Here is an 18,815-nt window from a genome sequence, read left to right as displayed (position 1 = left end):
GCCCCATCATCACTTCTGTTGAGCAGAGTATTTTCTCCCCACATTTCCACTTCTAAAGCCCTATCTGTCTGCCTGTCTGAGCCATCAGGAGCATATGTATACATAAATCATTTCTTCCCTTGCACCACAGAGGTCACAATGATCACTGACAGGATCTTAGCATCCTGGATTACTTTCTTGGGAAGGCATTCCACTTGTATACATACCCCTGGGCCTCTTTTTCCAGGTTCCCCTTTTTGAGCATCACCCTGTGACAAACAACAAAAAATCAGTCAAAATTCCACAACCCTGCAGAGGAACTGATTGCTCAATAAAATGCATTATTCAGAATTCCCAGATTAACAGGTTAACCGAATGGGGAAAAAAATCTTTGACCTTTACCACTGACATTTTCACCATGCAATCTGGGGAAGAAAATAGCAGGTCAGATAGCCTTTGCCCTTTGGAGTGAAGCCAGATGCACAGGGTGCAGGATCCAGGTATAGTTGCACAGCTTAGGCCGAGTTTTGCATCCCAGCTTAACAACACAGACGTTGTTCTCAAATACAGCATTGTACCCAACTGGAGCCAGCCATTCTGGCTTTGCTCCAAGGGGCTTTGGAATGTTTTCCAAAATGTCCTTAAGAGTAATTGCTTGATTTCAGCAAGACTTAGGAAAATATATTATGTGGCACAAAATTACAAGCCAAATAAATGAAATGTAAACATAGATTTCAGACAGGTATTTAATAAAAAAAAAAAAAAAAAAAAAGACAGGTATTTAACAAAACAAAAAGAAGCCATGATGGCATCAGTTTGGACCTACATAACGAGTATGTAGGGTTGTGCGCGCTTGTATTTAAAGACACCTAAGGATGTATCAAATTCCTTTCCTTTTCCAGGTAAGCAATGGACTTTCATGCATCTAAAAATACTTTCATGCACCTAACTTATTATATTTTTCATTACCTCCCTAAAAATAGTTTCAGAAAATAAGTTATTGGGTTAAAATTTGAATATTTTAATACTTCTCATGCAATGTCTAATTGCTTTCCAAAATGTTCGCACCAAGTTATGTTTGCAATGCAGAGCAAACCAGTTTCACCACTTTATTGTTATAACTAGTTATTATTATCTTAATATTGCTGTGTTAACTGCTACAAAAAACATGCTTTTTAAGATCTGAAATACCCAAAAACCCCCAAACCCCAACTATGTGAACTAGAAAACTGGTCCCCGCCACCATGCAAAAAAAGAACACAACAACCCTGGACTACTAAGTTTCTAAAATGTGAATAATTAGTATTTGAGGGTACCTCATTGTCTTTATCTAAATTTCATTCATTATCTAGTGAAATTAAATGTTTTTTTATTTCTTTATTTACTGATTTTGTTTCCTCTCCTGAAAATTGAGTCTGTTGATCAATTAATTATTAGTGGCTTGATCTTTTCTCAACCATTTTATAAAATCTGTATATACTATAGAAATTAACCCAATATCCCAATATCCACTGTATTTCATATAAATATTTCCCTCTTTTCCTCTTTATTTTAATCATTATTTTTCATTATATAGAATTTTGCCATGAATTTCCACATAGTCATATCTCTCTCCTGTGATCCTTTTGGTCACTCTTGAACTTGGAAGATCGTCATCTGAAATATATCTGATTTTTACAAATTTATCTAGAATTTTTTCTAATTTAACTTCAATTTACCAACATAGATTATAAAACCCAGTGCTCATTTCGTCAAGTGCCCTCCCTAGTATCCATCACCCACTTACCCTATCCCTCTACCCACCTCCCCTTCTGCAACCCTTTGTTTCCCAGAGTTAGGAGTCTCTCATGGTTTGTCTTCCTCTCTAATTTTTCCCACTTAGTTCCCCTCCTTTCTCTATGATTCTTTTCACTATTTCTTATATACCACATATGAGTGACCCTATATGGTAATTATATCTTTCTCCTATTGACTCATTTTGGTTTATTTACTTATTTTTTTTCTATTGACTCATTTTACTCAGCATAATACCCTCCAGTTCCATCCATATTGATATGAATGGTAGATATTCATCCTTTCTGATGGCTGAGTAATATTCCATTGTATTAATCTAGAGGTTTTTTTATGGGTACACAAAGAAAAGAATTGTGGAAGTGCCTGAAGATGGTCTGGGCATAGGAGATAATTGTTTTTTCTATTATGACCTATGACCCAGTGACCATTCACTGGGGAATCTGCTTAAGATTCTCTCTCCATCTCTGCCCCTCCCCTTGCTTACACTCTCCCCCTCTCTTTAGAATAAGAAAATAAAATCTTTTAAAAGGATATAATTTCAAAAAATGGTAAATTAATCTCCAACAATATTAAGTGACTGAAATTGTCAGTTTAGCTTAGCAACTGTAAAAATAGGTCATAGGTCAGTTATCTATAAAATGGATCCATAAAAAACCTAAGTGTCAATGCCAATCTGAAATGGAACACATATTAGTAATTCATGAAACATTGTAGTAATTAATTTGGGCCACCATTATGTAAGTACAAATTTCAATTTGTTCAGTATTCCTAGGTTTCCTAGACTTATTGACTAAAATGGACATATATTACTTAGAACTTGCAAGTGCTAGGTAGCACAAATCAGATAGATAATACAGGACATAAGCATCCTGTAGTTTTCACAGAAATCATCATATTTTTGGCATTGACATACACTATAATGCTCTTTGTTTTCTCCATTTTCATTCTTTAAATAAATCTAGGAAGAGATACATTGGTTTATAAGGAAAGTTGTTTATTCATTTACCGGATTTCCTTTCGGTCCTCGCTCACCTTTGATACCTGGGTTTCCATGTGTACCCTGAAGGCAAAGGGAAAAAAGATTATATTGAGCACACATCCTATTAGTTTTTTACACATTATAATAATTTCTGATCAACTTCATCCCATAACAGGAATGAAGACTGTAAACAAAAACCTGCCAAGCAGAGATTCAACTGTATTCTCTCCTTCACTACACACCAGGAAGACTGTATTGTCTTGAATAAGTAGATTCTCTAGATTTGCTCAAAAGAAGATAACGTCTCTCTCTGCCTGCTATCCAAGGGATCATCTCAAAGATGAGAGAAGACAGTGTTCCAATCCTGTTCCAGAAAGGTGTTATGTTTTCTATTCTCAAACCACCAAAAAACTAGCTTTTCTGAGAATTGGTTTTAGGAACACTCAGTAAATGCTAAATAGTGTAGTTTTATGTCTATCACTATTAAAACAGTGTATGGTACAGCATAGGGAATATAGTCAATGGTATTATAATAGCACTATATGGTGACAGATGGTGGTTCCACTTGTGGTGAACACAGCATAATGTATAAACTTATTGAATAAATATGTTTAACCTAAAACTAATATAAAATTGTTTGTCAACTATTCTTCAATTAAAAAAAAACAACACGGGTAGGGCATCTGGCTGGCTCAGTCATTTAAGCAACTAACTCCTGATTTTGGCTCAGGTCAGGATTTCGGGGTCCTGAGATCGAGCTCTGTGTTGGGCTTCACATTCACTGGGGAATCTGCTTAAGATTCTCTCTCCATCTCTGCCCCTCCCCTTGCTTGCACTCTCCCCCTCTCTTTAGAATAAGAAAATAAAATCTTTTAAAAGGATATAACTTCAAAAAATGGTAAATTAATCTCCAACAATGTTAAGTGACTGAAATTGTCAGTTTAGCTCAGCAACTGTAAATTTTCTTACTGTTCATTCTAAACTATAAATGAATAACCCAAGTAAATCTGCCCCATAGCAATTTCTTGGTGTAATAAATATAAACTAAGACTTTAAAAGAAGGGAATGTTAGGGACATCTGAGTGTCTCAGTGGTTGAGCATCTGCCTTTGGCTCAGGGCATGATCCCGGGGTCCAGGATTGGGTCCTGCATCGGGATCCTTGCAGGGGGCCTGCTTCTCCCTCTGCCTGTGTCTCTGCCTTTCTCTCTCTGTGTCTCTCATGGATAAAAAGATTAAAAGAAGAAGAAGAAGAAGAAGAAGAAGAAGAAGAAGAAGAAGACGAGGAGGAGGAGGAGGAGGAGGAGGAGGAGGAGGAGGAGAATGTTAAAACTTTTACTTTGGCCAAAATCAACTTCTACTGGCTGCCACATTGTCCTATAATGTATCTAACTTACATTTTAGAAAAAAAGAAGAAGAAGAAGAAGACAAATATTCCTGCTTTCTAATGCCTTGACTGGTAGAATGATTTGAGAAAGTATAGGGCATCTGGGTGGCTCAGTCGGTTAAGCATCTGCCTTCAGCTCAGATCACAATTACAGGGTCCTAGGATCCAGTCCTGCATCAAGTTCCCAGCTCTGAGGGAGTCCACTTCTCCCTCTCCCTCTGCTACTTCCCCCACCCCCCATTTGTGCTCATTCCTTCTCTCTCTGTCTCAAATAAATAAATACATAAAATCTTTAAAAATCTTGAAAGAAGAAAGAAAGAAAGAAAGAAAGAAAGAAAGAAAGAAAGAAAGAAAGAAGGAAAAAGAAAGAAAGAAAGAAAGAAAGAAAGAAAGAAAGAAAGAAAGAAAGAAAGAAAGAAAAAGAAAGAAGGAAAGAAAGAAAGAAAATAGTCTTTGGACTCAAGTCCCAAGAGAAAATGTGGCATAATCTAAGAAATTTATAGTACACATTCTCCTCTCCGTACCCAAATACAAGCAATTGTTTAAAAACTGTAGTGATGCATTTTTTGAAATATATCCACTGGACTTTTGACCTCTAAGATTTGAAACCACATAAGTAAATGGAATACTAAATGAACAGCATAGATGCATGATGCTGATGATATGTGTTAGAGAAATGTACAGTATATCCAGTCACTGTGATGTTGTTGCAAATACCTTCCCAGTGCATAAATGGCACCTACCAGATGTTAGCTCAGAATATAAAGGAAGCAATCCTTTTGGGATTACTTTATCAAGCATTGAATCATTGTAATAAATCCTGCCTTTAACCTTCAATTGCCAAATTCCATTTCACAGAATTCACTCTAATCCCTAAATCTTCCTGACCAGCTTCCACCCTAAGAGGCCACCCAGTGTTGTTCTTGGATACATGTGAAAACAGTTAAGGGACTTCCAGAGAAGTCCCTATCACTTGTTTCTAGGTGGAGTAGGATAAAGCTGTCCCTAAAGCCCCAAGGATTTGTATGATCTCTTTTTCTATATTTTCACTTCAGTGTTGAGAAATTCTGGCCCCAATTGTCACATCAGAAGTGACTCTGGGACATCCTTTGTGAGAACAACTTCATCATTTTAAACTGAATCTGCCCTTAGTTCAGGTCAGCAAAATCCCAGGCTTATTTCTAAGGACAGAATGTATCCCTTTAGGAATAAAAGGAAGAAACAGCATTTCCATGTTTGCTGCTATTTGCACACAACTGCTTTTCACCAGCACAAAACAGCGCTGGTGTTTTCAAGGGCAAGCAGAGTAATCATGACTAGGGCTTCCTGACTTGACCCTCAGTTCAGAGTAGAAACATACTCACAGGAGGCCCTGGGTCACCTGGATCCCCCTTCTCACATTCACAAATCTTCTGTTCACACTGCACCAAGAATGAAATCCAGTATTAACACGCAATGAAACACAGTATTTCCAATCTTATTCAGTACATAACTAGATTGAACACTCCTTTGATGAAATTTTATCTTGCAAATTTATGAAGATTTTGTTCTCTCTTTTCAATCCTTCTAGGCTAACTCAGATCTAGTAAAAGCCAGCTAGCTAATAAAGTATTATTAAACATTGCCATGGTTAGATAAAATAGACCTTCATCAAAAATATATGTATAACATCTAGTTGCCAGTGAAAATTGAAAATGAACATTTTCAGTGGATTTTTAAAATTTCTACTTTTTCTCTTTTCTACAGCACATCAAAGCTCAATAATATACAAATATCAACTACTCCTTTAGTCCAAAAGGAAAACATGTGATATATTTTATCAATTCTAGAATATTCATTTCTCCTTATTTTAAAGTCAGAATGAGTCTTAATTGAATCAGGCCTGATCATAATGAAGTTGTTATTTTCTGCACACGAACTTCAAAACTTAGAGTGAAATGGAAGAAAACTCCAGAGACACAACTGGCACATACTCAAGAAATGCTTCATCACCAGTATTTTTGATGGCTCAGAGGCCAATATTGCAGTGGGGCAGAAGCGCATCAGTGACTCAGAGACAAAAAAATGATTCAGAAGATTCAGACTCTGAATGCAAAGATGTTTTAGAAATAACCAATTTAGTTTGCCTCAATTGTCCCTCAAATGTATGCACAAAAGCAATACAGGATTTAAAAATCTATATCTAAATAAATTTAGAGGGACTCTTACCATAAGTATAAAATCAAGAACTGTAATCTATAAGACAGTACTATATCATAGTTTAATTGGCAGGGTCCTTTCCTGTTTCAATGGTACATGATGAATCTGACCATTTGATGAAATGTGGTGCTCTGTAGGGTTTGGTTGGCTCCAATTATTTTATGTGGTACTACTTGTAAATTTCCTGATGTTTAATAAGCAGCTTATCAAACAAAATTTACATGTTCCAAACTCTTTGTGTTAAGAAACACACGTTCAGTAAAGAAGTCCTCAGCAACCCGGTGGTCATCTACTGTGCTAAGCACTATCCAACCAATATTGGCCAGCTTCCTTTGCCACTTGGTGTGGTTGCCACCATCAAGAAGGATGAGCTTAAAATCAATCACCAGGTAGCAGCGGGAGACTCTGAGCTGTCTCCTGGCCAGGAATCCGGGCCAACACCAGGCACACCTCCCAAGGTGGAGAACCCCTATGTACCTGGTGCCAAATATAGGCTTAGAATAAAGGAACTCATATCAAAGTGAGCAAAAACTATGCCTTTTGCAAGGTGCCTGGTGGGCTCAGTCGGTGGAGTGTGCAACTCCTGATTTCGGAGTTGTGAGTTGGAGCCCTGCAGTGGGTGTAGAGATTACTTAAAAATCAAATCTTAAAAAACAAAACAACCACACTATTAGGTTATCAATGATTTCTAAAATCACTCTCTAGAATCATATTAAATACTTCCTACTTTTTCCAAATTTTGAAACTTGCAGTATACATAGGTACATAAAGAAATCAGATGGCTGCCTCAAAATAGAGTGGCTCATTTTTAAAAGAATTAAGCATTTTTGTTTAGACACATCATCTAATGTGAATTGTAATGCTGATTTGATTATGCAAACTTTTAGAGTTAATTCATAATAATCAAAGCATGTAGTACTTACCTTCTCTTCAAATAAGATATCCTAGGAGGGAAAAAAGAATAAAATATTAACTCGATTCATGGTTCTGCTTTCAGCTTCTTATTAGTCTTAATTATTCCCTATGGGATATGCAATTTCCAGGAAGGACAGTAATTCAGCTTTTTAACCTTGTAAAAGCAATAGAGCCTACCAGCCAACCACTCCAGGAACACTTTGAGCCATATAATAAGAGGCATGAAGGGCACTAACATTAAAAATTATTCTATTTTCTAGGAACTTTCTCCTGTTGCACTCTGTGTTCTATCTTTTGTTTCCTTTATCAGCTCTCTAAACTCCATAATTTGGCTACAAGCTTATTCAGTCCTAACAAAAATTTCTCATTTTTACTTATAGACACCCAGAACACATAATTGTGTGTTTTCTCTTCTTTTGTTTTTCCATCCCTATACATACATGCATTTGTTTTTCAGCATTAAAGCATTAATTTTAGAGTGATCATTTCATATCATGAAATAAGCCTTTGAAGTCAATCAGGTCCAACCTCTAATTTTGCCCTTAAGAGACATAGGTCTGCAGTGCTGTATGTAACTTGCCCAAGGTCACACACTTGACTGAGCCACTTCACCAAGTTCAAGTGCTACTTTATACTTACACACAAATTAATTAATCAGAATATTTTTCAAAACTCCTTTAAATCCATGATTTTGGAGAAATCACAATCTGATTTTTGTCTAACATCTGATTTCTGTCTAACATCTAGGCCTCCCTAACCTACTTCCACTTAATGGGTGTTACTTGACAACTGAACTGAAGGCCATGTCTGAAGCCAAACACAGGAAAGAAATTAACCTCTGCTTACAGATAGAATTATTGCTTTCATAACATGGAAACTATGTGTCAGATTGATGCTTTATGACTGAATCTCAAGAGTTAATTTGCATTTGATAAAACAAAAATGGAAGTAAAAAGCACTAAAATATTTGTTACAAGATATTAAAAATGAAGATAAGTCAGACTTGTGCCTTTATGGAGGAACCCACATCTTTTTAGTTTTATTTTTACTTTACCTTTATTTCCATATAAACTGATAATACGGAGGGAAGATATAGCAAAATGCTTTTAAGTGGCCCTAATGATTTAATGGGAGCAAAAATTAGGCCAGGAATTGTCAACCAAGGTTTTCATTCGGTGACCACCATTAACTAGCTGTGTGGCCTTGGACAAGTCACATAATCCTTCTAGGTCATTTTTCACATATATGAAAAACAAGAGAGTTTGACTATGTGGTCCCAGGGGTTGTAAAACTCTGGCCACTGAGGCCATCCAGAAACTTCAGAGTCTTACCTATGGCCTTCTTTCCTCTCTCCCTCCCATTCACTCCCCACTTCAATGATTTAAAATAACTAGACAATGTAAATCCAGACTGAAGGCACGTGAGATACTTGTGTCTTTATGAACTAGAAAGTCATGTGAAGAAATGGGAATTCAAATGTCCTAACAGTCTTAGTGTACAATGGCATTTACCCTCTTCTAAACATTTGGCTGTGCCTATAAACCTGAAGATGTGTGTGCTCTATTTCTAGGCTGCCCAGGACAAGTCCTTGTTCCCACCAATTATTCTGACCTTTCTTGCAGTCATATCTTAGGAAAATTCTTGTACTTCCTATATATTTCAGAATTTATTATATTTAATAGTGAAAAATTGGAATTTGGAAATAATATTCATCAATATTAGAATGCATCAATAAACAAAACATTATTCAACAGTTAAGATGAATGCATTGGATGTACATATTTAAACATAGAAAATTTTCCAAAGACACTGAGTGAAAAAGGTAGTTGCAGATGGATATACAGAATATGATCCAAATTATAAAAATATTTAAAACACATGTAAGAAGTTTAGTTTTTCTAAGAGGGAGAGAAGAAAAGAAATTTGAAGAGAATTTAAGAGACAAAAACAACTAATAATTCAAGTCAAATTGTAATATTCGAAAACAACTACTGAATAAAGAAAACTTCAAAGTTTTGTCACCTTACAACCCTTTTATGATAAGCAACATCCTTCTATTAGCCAATATCAGTTTTTAAATTCATGAATTTAGCTGCTACTATGCCTGATGTATAATTTTACATGTCTTTCAGCTTTTCCTTTGAGAATTTAATTTCTGCTTTGTACATGAACTCTTTAAAAACATGTGCCATGAGGCTTAAAACCATAACAGCATAACAAATATTGAAACTCATTTGATTTTGCATTTGCTGGAATTTATATTCCTAAGGAAACAAAAATGGACCCAAGACGGCACAATAGATGAGACTGTTTCACACAAAGAACAAAGTTCTGTCCCCAAGGGCACTTATAGTCTATAAGCCCCAGGACAGAACACACAGCAAGCAGAGTGGGAGATCCCAGACTGGGTGGGGAGGTGGTTAACAAGGCTGTTTCTTGAAATAGGTGGGTTTTCTGGATAATCTCCAAGAGAGGAATGCCAAAGACCAACTCACTGATGGAATGCTACTCTGTATGTTAAAGGTTATGAAGAGAAAAGTCATAAAGACTAGTGTGGGCAATAAGACAAAGGAAGCAGTGAGGAGAACCATTTAGAAAGAGTGGATGAAAGGACCCATGTGGGGGGAACTGGACACCTTGGGATGTAGTGAGTACTTTCACTTAGGCTGAGAGGCAGGTTATGTGGAGTACACCTGAGGGAACATGATCAAAGCCATAGAGAAGGGCACATTAGTTAGGATCTGGGTGGATACTGTGATCTAACTAGAGAGGACAAATAGAGAAAAGACCTCCTCAGAGCAAGAGAAGGTGCATTTTATTAATGGAGGAAGAGTTTTATGATGGCATATATGTGAAAGAAGAGGGCTAGGATGAAACTGCCAATTTTGTGAATGAGTATGAGTATGAGAAGAAGACAGAGGAACTGTGAGGTGTCACTGTTGAAGCGTCAACATTACTGGCACAATAACAAAGGGGATGAGAATAAAGAGATTAGTAGGCAAGGATTACAAACTCTACAACAAAAAATATTTGCAGCTTAATATACCAGCCAAATAGTCACCATAAAATCTCTTCTAAAAGACCAACTAATATTTATGGACATCGAGTTGGAATTATTTTTTTGTTTTTGATACTGTTATGTAAATCATAATAAAATAGTATTAAACATTTTACATACATTTTACATAACCTTTTCAATGTGTAATCATCAGATCTCTCTTGGGATATTCAGAACTGAAATTTTTCATGGGAGTTCTTACATGATACTTTCTACTAGAGATGCCAAGGAGTTGGTCATGATTCTTTGATTTGTCTTGGCTCCTGCAAGATGTATTCATTGTGGGCACTCATGTCCGTTAAAATTCAACTAAGTCGGCTCCGCAACAACAAAAATAAACTTCTGATACAAAAAACAGCCCAGTTGAATTCCAAAATCATTATGCTGGGTATGAGAACTCTGACAGAAAAAGAGTACACACTACATAAGCTTACTTATATAAAAGCCTAGAAAGGGTACACTAATCTGGAGTGACAAAAATCAGATCAGGAGCTTAGAGACAAGGGAAGAATATCTTACAAAGAGGCATGAAGAAATCTGAGGGTGCCAGAAATGTATACTGTGTTAGTGGTTTCATGAATATATACATCTAGCAAAACTTAAATAGATGCAGTTTTGTACTTAAACTATACTTAATTAATTTATTTTAGAAAGTCAACCACATAATTATTTCAAAGTGAAAAGTTTAAGAATTCAACTAAAAACGTAATAGAAATAGATTAGAGGAGGAACTTTTCCAAAGGCCTGACCAAGAGTCAAGTTCTGCCTCCTACACAGTGGCGATTTGAAACACTGAAGCTTAGTATAATGTTCTTTGAAGGGGCTAATAGGCCCTTTGGATGTTGGAAGTGTTTAGAAAGCAGCGTCTCCTAAGAAGTGGCTTGTTCATAGAGTTTCCATCTGAACAAACAAGCTGAAGTCACAGGATGCTGAGGAAGAGCAGGGTCGTTGGGACATTTGGTCATTCTCTGGTTTCCTCAGAAACGAACAAATAGTCCTGCTTCAAGTCTACGGCCAAGACCCCGTGTTCTGAGTTGGTCAGGAGCTCTCTGTGAGGAGAGAGTATCTGGACCAAGTAGGAATCTCCTGGGCCTACACAACTGTCCAAACAAGGAGCTTCTATAGTCAGCAATTGGCAACTCATTATCTCAATTCCAGTGTTCTCTCCTGCACATGCTGGAAACTGCTGTTTCAAGTTAGTGGTAAGGACTGATTAAATTATGGCACAGCCAGCTCTAGGCAGTTAGCTAGGCATCTCCTGCACATTTCCCTTTTATTTGAAGGGGATGCTCAGGGTGAGCACTCACCTTAAGCACCCTGGGGGCCAAATCCATCATCTCTAGGGAAGGCAGAGCTCTCCCAATCTACCCTGAATGTCCATGGAAAAGAGGCTAGAAACAATATAACTTTGGAGGAGGGATGTTGCTAAACTGTTCCAAGGCAGTTCTGACTGAGAAAACCTTAAAACATAGTTATTATTTTCCCCTTTCAATATAATTTCACAGGGTTGAGCATGAAGACTCCAGGGCCTTTGCCTATTCTTACATTTTCAACTATAAAGATAATATAGTACCTACATCATGTCATAAACATTTAATAAAATAAAATATGTAAAGTGTTCAGAACAATGCCTAGTACACAGAGCACTCAAGGTGTGATAATTATTATTTAGATTTTAAAAAGTCAGTGTCTCATGCCAAAAGCAACAATTGCAAGAATAACTTACAAAGTAATATTTTATAGTTAATATTGACTTGTAAGTTATAAGAGAAATGTTAGGAAAAAGATTGGGGAAGGGACAAAAGGGGCAAAAAAAATCTCTGAAACAAGGCTGAGTTTTTTTGCAACCTATAGAAAACAGCCATATAAAATGCTCAGTACCTAAAGGACACACTTGCCTTGCTCTCTTCTCAAGAAACCAAAGAAAATCAATATTTTTAAGAAAATCAATTTTTAACACTTAACAAATCAACCACTTTTTCTCCAGGAGTTTTCTTCTTGAGAAACACTGTAAAGAAGGATTTTATTTTCATTGCTTTGCCTTGTGTTTTCCTGAGCAGAAAGAATCTCACACACAGCTGAGCAATCAACAAAGAAAAGCATTAACTCAACTAATCAGCCCAATCAAATAGCACTCACTGATCTGCAGAGAGAAACTCTAGGGTGACTGCTAGCCACAAGTGATTTTAAATTGGGTAGGCTTGCTAATGTCTAAGAACAAGGACATAATAAAAAAGAAAGAAAGAAAGTCTAAGAACTTTGCTTGAGTAGCATAATAGAACAGTAGGTGAGACATTGAGTCAAAATATTTCTGCAGATGTTAAATGGGAAAAAACCAACTTAGTACAAATACAGCAGACCACAAGTTGGCCACAAAGTGAATATAAGTCAGCAATGCTCATGATCCCAGGATGTATAAACAAGAGCCTGAAGTGTATGATTGGAAAGTAATTCTTCCAAAATCCTCAGCATTGACTGCTATAAAGGTAGGAATGCAATTCCAGAGCATGAGCCTTGTACTTTCCCAGTTTATCTGGTATAAACTATCAAGAAGGTGGAGAGAGACTTCAGAAAGATTCTCCTAGCTATTTCCAAGGTGAATCCTTTTTCTTTCATCTTTCTGACTCAGTACCTAATCTTTACAGACTTTGTAATTAATGTATCAATAATATGACTGGAAATATATATATATATATAATCAACTCATTAGGGGTACCTGGGTGGCTCAGTGGTTCAGCATCTGCCTTTGGCTCTGGTCGTGACCCCAGGATCCTGGGATTGAGTCCTGCGTAGGACTCCCTATGGGGAGCCTGCTTCTCCCCCTGCCTATGTCACTGCCTCTCTCTCTCTGTGTCTTTCATGAGTAAATAAATAAAATCTTAAAAAAAAAAAAAACTCATTAGATACCTACCAGGCGATCACGAATTTTATCTGCAAGGGTTGGATCACTTAACAGTAGAATGGGTTCACTGGGTGGATCCCCAGATATCAAACGAAGTTTGGCTTCATTGACTACAGTGGAAAGTCCAATGGTGATAAATAATATTCCTGCAGTTCTGGCATCTTCAGAAATACTCTGGACATCTGGATTCTTTGGATGGTCAATGCCATCGGTCATCAGCAAAGCCACTTTCACACCATCTTTACGCCCTTCTCTCTTAAGTAGCATAGTGGCATTGGAGATGGCATAATAAGAGAAGGTGCCTTGGCCAATGAAATTCATAGACTTGACCTTCTGTTTAAAAGTCTGCAGATCCTTCCAAGAGGAAAAAGGTGGATCAATTTGGACAGAGCTGCTAAACTGAAGCGCTGCCAGTTTGATGTCGTATTTCAAGAAGCCAACTGGGGTCAACTGGAAAACCTTGTCACTCAAGCTATTCACAAAATCTTTCTGTTTATCAAAGAGGGCAATTTTAGAACTTTCAGAGCTGTCCACAACGAAGACAACATCTATGAAGCAAGTAGAGTCTGAAATAGAACAAATAAGTTAGGCAAAATATTTGTTCCTACTCATGAAATTACTTTGCATAACAAAAGCCCTGAAGTAATGTGATGTGTATGGTTTTGTTGTTGTTTTGTTTTGCTGTTTTTGTTTTTGTTTTGAGAGGAGAGGAGAGGGGAGTGAAAAAGAGAAGCATCTTGTAGATACAGCTAAAGCTGTGAAGAACTATATCTCTTTCCAAATCTATAAATTATTTGCTTCTTGTAAAATCATGTAAATCAAAAGTAAATGAATAAGCAAAAATTCCATGTATTTTTAAGTGTCTTTAAAGCCTGTTTAAATATTCAACAAATATATGTATATATATTTAATTTTATTTCTTTCTTTTGAGAGGAGGAGGAAGGGGCAGAAACAGAGAGAGAGAGAGAATATCAATCAGACTCCACACTGAGCCTGAAGCCTGATATAGGGCTTGATCTCACTACCCCAAGATCATGACCTGAGCCAAAATCAAGAGTCAGATGCTTACCTGACTGAGTCATCCAGGCATCCCAGAATTCAACAGATATTGGGCAAAGTTGTCTAGAAGTAAATAGTGCTCTGCCTAATTCTCAGGTTGTGTGTCACAATTGTGAGGTCCCATCTTGTTTTGGTGGTTGTTTTTTTGCTTGTTTTTAGCTTTTTTGAAATCAAGGGAGAAAATGACTATCCACATCACATAGCAATGAGGGAAAAGAAACATAAAAGCAGATAACTTAAGTTTGAATTCTAGCTCTTAGCCATTAATTTGCCTTTTGGCCTTGGATGTGCCACTTAATGTCTCTGGGCCTCAATTTATCTATGAGAGTGGCAGTGTCTGTCATTCCCATTTCACAAAACTACAGTGAGGCAAATGAAATAAGGGCTCTAAAATATCTGATGTTTTTGTAAGTATGCTCTATAAGTATATAGCATATATTATTATTATATTAAAATAGAATATTACATATGTTTTTATATATATGGTTTGCTATCTACATCAACTGCTACTTGGAAAAATTCATATTAGCATCCTAACAGGCTAAAACTAATCACTAAAAACAGAAACAGGGGATCCCTGGGTGGCTCAGTGGTTTAGCACCTGCCCTCCATCCAGGGCATGATCCTAGAGTCCCGAGATAGAGTCCCGCATCAGGCTCCCTGCATGGAGCCTGCTTCTCCCTCTGCCTGTGTCTCTGCCTCTCTCTCTCTCTCTCTGTCTGTCTCTTATGAATAAATAAACAAAATCTTTAAATAAATAAAATTAAAAAAAACAGAAACAGAACATTTTTATTTACCCTGGAGATCATTTTTCCTTGCAAATAAATTGGATTTTGATCCTTTCTTTCTTTGTCCATATATTGTTTGGTTCATAAAAGCTGGCAAAAGCAGGAGATAGAAGACAAAATGTCTGTTCCACATTATGATAGATGGTGAAAAGTCATCTGTCTTGTAGCACCTTTAATAGAAAAAATCGGTTACAAATACTTTTGCAAAATACAGTGTCTGCTATTTTAAACTTCAAGCCAGCAGAATTGAAAACTGGCATGTGACAGGAGAAAAGGGTTTTCATTTATGTTTGCAGAAAAACATCCACATTGAGATTTTAAAAGATTCTAATCCAAGTAAATCATGGCACCACAACCAAACATTTACTAGTGAATAGTTCTTTTTTTTTTTTTTAAGATTTTATTTATTTGTTCATGAGAGACACACAGAGAGAGCCAGAGACATAGGCAGAGGGAGATTCAGGCTCTCTGCAGGAAGACTGATGTGGGACTGGATCCCAGGACCCCAGGATCATGACCTCAGGTGAAGGCAGACACTCAACCACTGAGCCACCCAGGCACCCCTGCTAGTGAATTTTTCTATATAGTCAAAGAATTACATCCAAGCAATCTGAATTTCCCATTTTATTATGGTTAGCAGAGAGTGGGGAAAGCCTTTTAAAAACACTTCAGTCTCACTCTATAGGATGACTTTGTTTCAAGCACAGGGTCTGTTTTGACATTTCCACATTCTTCAAGGTGATATCAGATTGCTACATCATTGTTTCATTATGACCAATTCCTGATCATCTCAATATTTTCACAGAGTTAGAGAGAACCACCATCATTGCAGTGTTATTAATACATGCACAATTTTAGTGAGTTCAAAAGGCTAGTCAAAAATGGAATCGCCCTTCCCATTCCCATAGAACACCATCTCTCTTTTGTACTCTTACTTGGAAACTTCATCAACAGAGCTCCAAGCTGGACCACAGCTGCATTCATATATAATGAATCAAAAGAGTATGAGAACAAAAATTATAGACTTGCTCAGAAAGAAACACTGTTCTTCTCGTGAAGAACTGATGGACAGAAATGACACTTGAAATCAGGAAACACTTCCTCTGAACGTTCCTGTGAAACATTTTTCTGGGTAGATTAACAACGAAAAATCTAATCCTGTATTAAAATCTACAGCCATCTTCATCTCTCAATATGTGCAGTTCTATACCAAATGACTTTTAAACTCACGGGCTTCCCTGGCAAGAGGAAACTCATGAGGGGCTAGCTCAGTATACTTGAGAAATAACAAGAAAGCTTTTTTTTAAATCAACATTCTGCATGGTTTGGAAATGCTTTCCTTCTTAAACTATACTGACTTCAGAAGTTCTGGAAAAGGAAATCACATTTTCCTTCACTTTGCCTTCAGGGAATGGGAACTGGGAAATCATAAGCATGATTTTTCCAGGCTCAAATAAGAGATAGAAATATATGCAAAGGCAGTGGGAAATGGAATGGATGACTAGCTCTTTCGTACATGCCAGATTGAGAAACCCAAAAAGGAATCAAATCTGTGGGGTTGAGGATGAACCAATGGATGGCTCCATGCTGTAATTTGCTTCTCAATAACATTCTCTAGCAGAAAGCTTATTAAGTTGACTTTGTATCAGTATAGCCAAGAACCTCTGTTGACAAGTGCATCAAGTGCAATTGACCAAATGTCAACTGTTCTTCAGATCAGGTATGCTAAGATGTGAAGATGTGGGTGTTTAAAAAAGAAAAAGAACAAGAAGTTTGCTGGGGAAACAGAATACATAAAGGACATCCTTCCCCAAGTAATTCTTTGTTAACCAAAGAGAAGAATACAGAAGGATGTACAAGTTTAACTCTGAAGACTAGTGTAAGAATAAGGCTATGTAGCAGAACACAGCTGCTGGAGCATTTTCAGGGGGGAAGGCAGGAGAAATAACATTATCTCCCTAGTATTACACATAACTTTTCTCTTGTTGAGCTCATACCATAAGCAGGTCACAGAAGTTATGGAAATAAGAGGCTGAGAATTTAATTTCATTGAAAATAGGAGAGATTTAACAAGCTACATAATCAATACGACTCTTAAAAAATCTAAAGAATGTGATTCCCCTGCATGATCCTGAGCAGAAAACCACTTTCTCCTCATTTGTACGCCTCATTTTTGGGCTGTAGAAATGCTGTCTTTAAATAAAGGCTTGTGTTTCCTAAAACTAAGGACCTGCTCATATAGTTATTTTGCATATAATCATGAATTCATACCTGAAGCTTTGTATATATAATAAGTTGTTCACTATCACAACTTATTCATTAACACTAATCACTGTCCCATATTTCATTACTATTTGCTCTGATATTTTTTATCTAGCTCTACCAAAGCAGTCTTGCTTTTGCCTTCTCTTTACTGCTATTAGCCAGAGGACACCCTTATATCTTTGGGTTTTTAGTCCTACTACCATCCTAAAATCTTTCTTCTATATTAGTTTGGCACCTTGAGAGCACACTCATTTCTAACCATTTTTGCCATGTTTTATTTTGCCTCAGTTTTAAATAATTCTTACCTTTCTCTCACTTATGTATAACACAAAAATAGATTTCTGGGGAAAAAGACCATTAGTTAAATAAAGGAAACATAAACTTCTATGTTCACTATAAGTTACATTTTTATAAATGCAGAAACAATGATTATCTTTAATCAAATGCCATATATTTGCCTTTTTTGCCTAAAATTTATTTTGGGTAAATACTAGAATCAATAAATCCAAAAGACTTTATATTTTGGGATTTTTCAAAAATAAAATTCTTTAAGCACAGTTTAAAATTGTATTCACAGTATTTATATCTCATTTGTTTCACAGAAAGATAAAATTATCAAATGAAGACTTTATTCAAATTGCCAAACTAGCCAAATTATAAAATATTCTGTGATCAATACTGAGTTATAAAAATATGTTCCAAATTAATAAAAAGAATTTCCAAAAGACATTAATATCATTGCAATTCTAGGTAGTAGACTGCAAATTAAAAATCAATTTTAAGCTTTGAAAAAAATTTTAAACATCTATATTTGAATAATTATTTAAACTTTCTAATAATTAATTTAAAGTAATAGCAGAGGATAGAAAATTTTGATAAGCTTTCTTCACATAAGTAGGTAAAGCTTTTAGTCTTCCACAGTGCCTCAGTGGTACTATCTGATTTCAAGTGATTAAAATAAAACAGTTATGTCTTACCTTATAAAGTTTGTCAAACAGGAATTAAAGACTGATTAAGCAAATGTCAACAGCAAGGACCATTGTTGGGGATGGAGTTGGCTATTTGATATTGTTCTTTTCTGTAGAAATAAAAATTGTCTTTGGTCTTGGAAGTTTTGCAATCTTTTATTCGAGTTTATTAGCCTAAGTTAAAGCAAGAGTGGTCAGGCACTTGGCCAGGGTGCAAGATCTGGGTGGGATCAGTAAGTAGTTTAAAGGAACAGTATCCTCTTAGAACAAATCTGTGTTCTCTAGACTGTTAAAAAAATAACTTGAGCAGATTTCCAACATTTTAGGCATTTATTGACAGCCTGCTATTTCTCATTCCATGTCCTCCTTCTATGTCTACGTTTCTTTGCCTGGAGTGTGCTTTGTGTGATACTGGTTCTGAACAGCTCTGTGAGGGAGTACAGGTGACAACAGGCTCAGATGCAAAACTGATTTTTGAAATTTTTCATAATCAAAAATTGATATAATATACAGTGAAAGAGTGA

The 18,815-nt window shown here is 36.4% G+C and overlaps 1 protein-coding gene and 1 long non-coding RNA gene across 4 annotated transcripts in view; one reads left to right on the top strand and one right to left on the bottom strand.

Annotated features, from left to right (window-relative positions):
- The window catches only part of LOC144288859 (uncharacterized), a 171,596-nt gene extending 168,267 nt beyond the window's left edge, over nucleotides 1–3,329 (top strand). For both annotated transcript variants that reach the window (XR_013356868.1, XR_013356870.1), the window contains exon 5: nucleotides 2,928–3,329. This is a non-coding gene — a long non-coding RNA (uncharacterized LOC144288859). The remainder of the gene's footprint in view (nucleotides 1–2,927) is intronic.
- Nucleotides 1–18,458, bottom strand: part of COL28A1 (collagen type XXVIII alpha 1 chain) — a 161,424-nt gene extending 142,966 nt beyond the window's left edge. Inside the window, exons 1-7 of one of the 2 annotated variants that reach the window (XM_077856802.1) lie at nucleotides 18,301–18,458; nucleotides 15,068–15,228; nucleotides 13,221–13,777; nucleotides 7,260–7,280; nucleotides 5,502–5,558; nucleotides 2,780–2,833; nucleotides 207–248 (exon numbers count right to left, since the gene is read on the bottom strand). In XM_077856802.1, coding sequence (XP_077712928.1) covers nucleotides 207–248; nucleotides 2,780–2,833; nucleotides 5,502–5,558; nucleotides 7,260–7,280; nucleotides 13,221–13,777; nucleotides 15,068–15,191 — 855 coding nt within the window. In that variant the 5' untranslated portion in view covers nucleotides 15,192–15,228; nucleotides 18,301–18,458. The remainder of the gene's footprint in view (nucleotides 1–206; nucleotides 249–2,779; nucleotides 2,834–5,501; nucleotides 5,559–7,259; nucleotides 7,281–13,220; nucleotides 13,778–15,067; nucleotides 15,229–18,300) is intronic. The other variant, XM_077856804.1, reaches the window with a different exon arrangement.
- Between the last annotated feature and the right edge of the window lie 357 nt (nucleotides 18,459–18,815).

This window comes from Canis aureus, chromosome 18, assembly GCF_053574225.1.
Source record: "Canis aureus isolate CA01 chromosome 18, VMU_Caureus_v.1.0, whole genome shotgun sequence".
In the NCBI taxonomy this organism is placed as follows: domain Eukaryota; kingdom Metazoa; phylum Chordata; class Mammalia; order Carnivora; family Canidae; genus Canis; species Canis aureus.
Note: the sequence above shows the minus strand (reverse complement) of the source record. Positions and strands in the feature narration are given on the sequence as shown.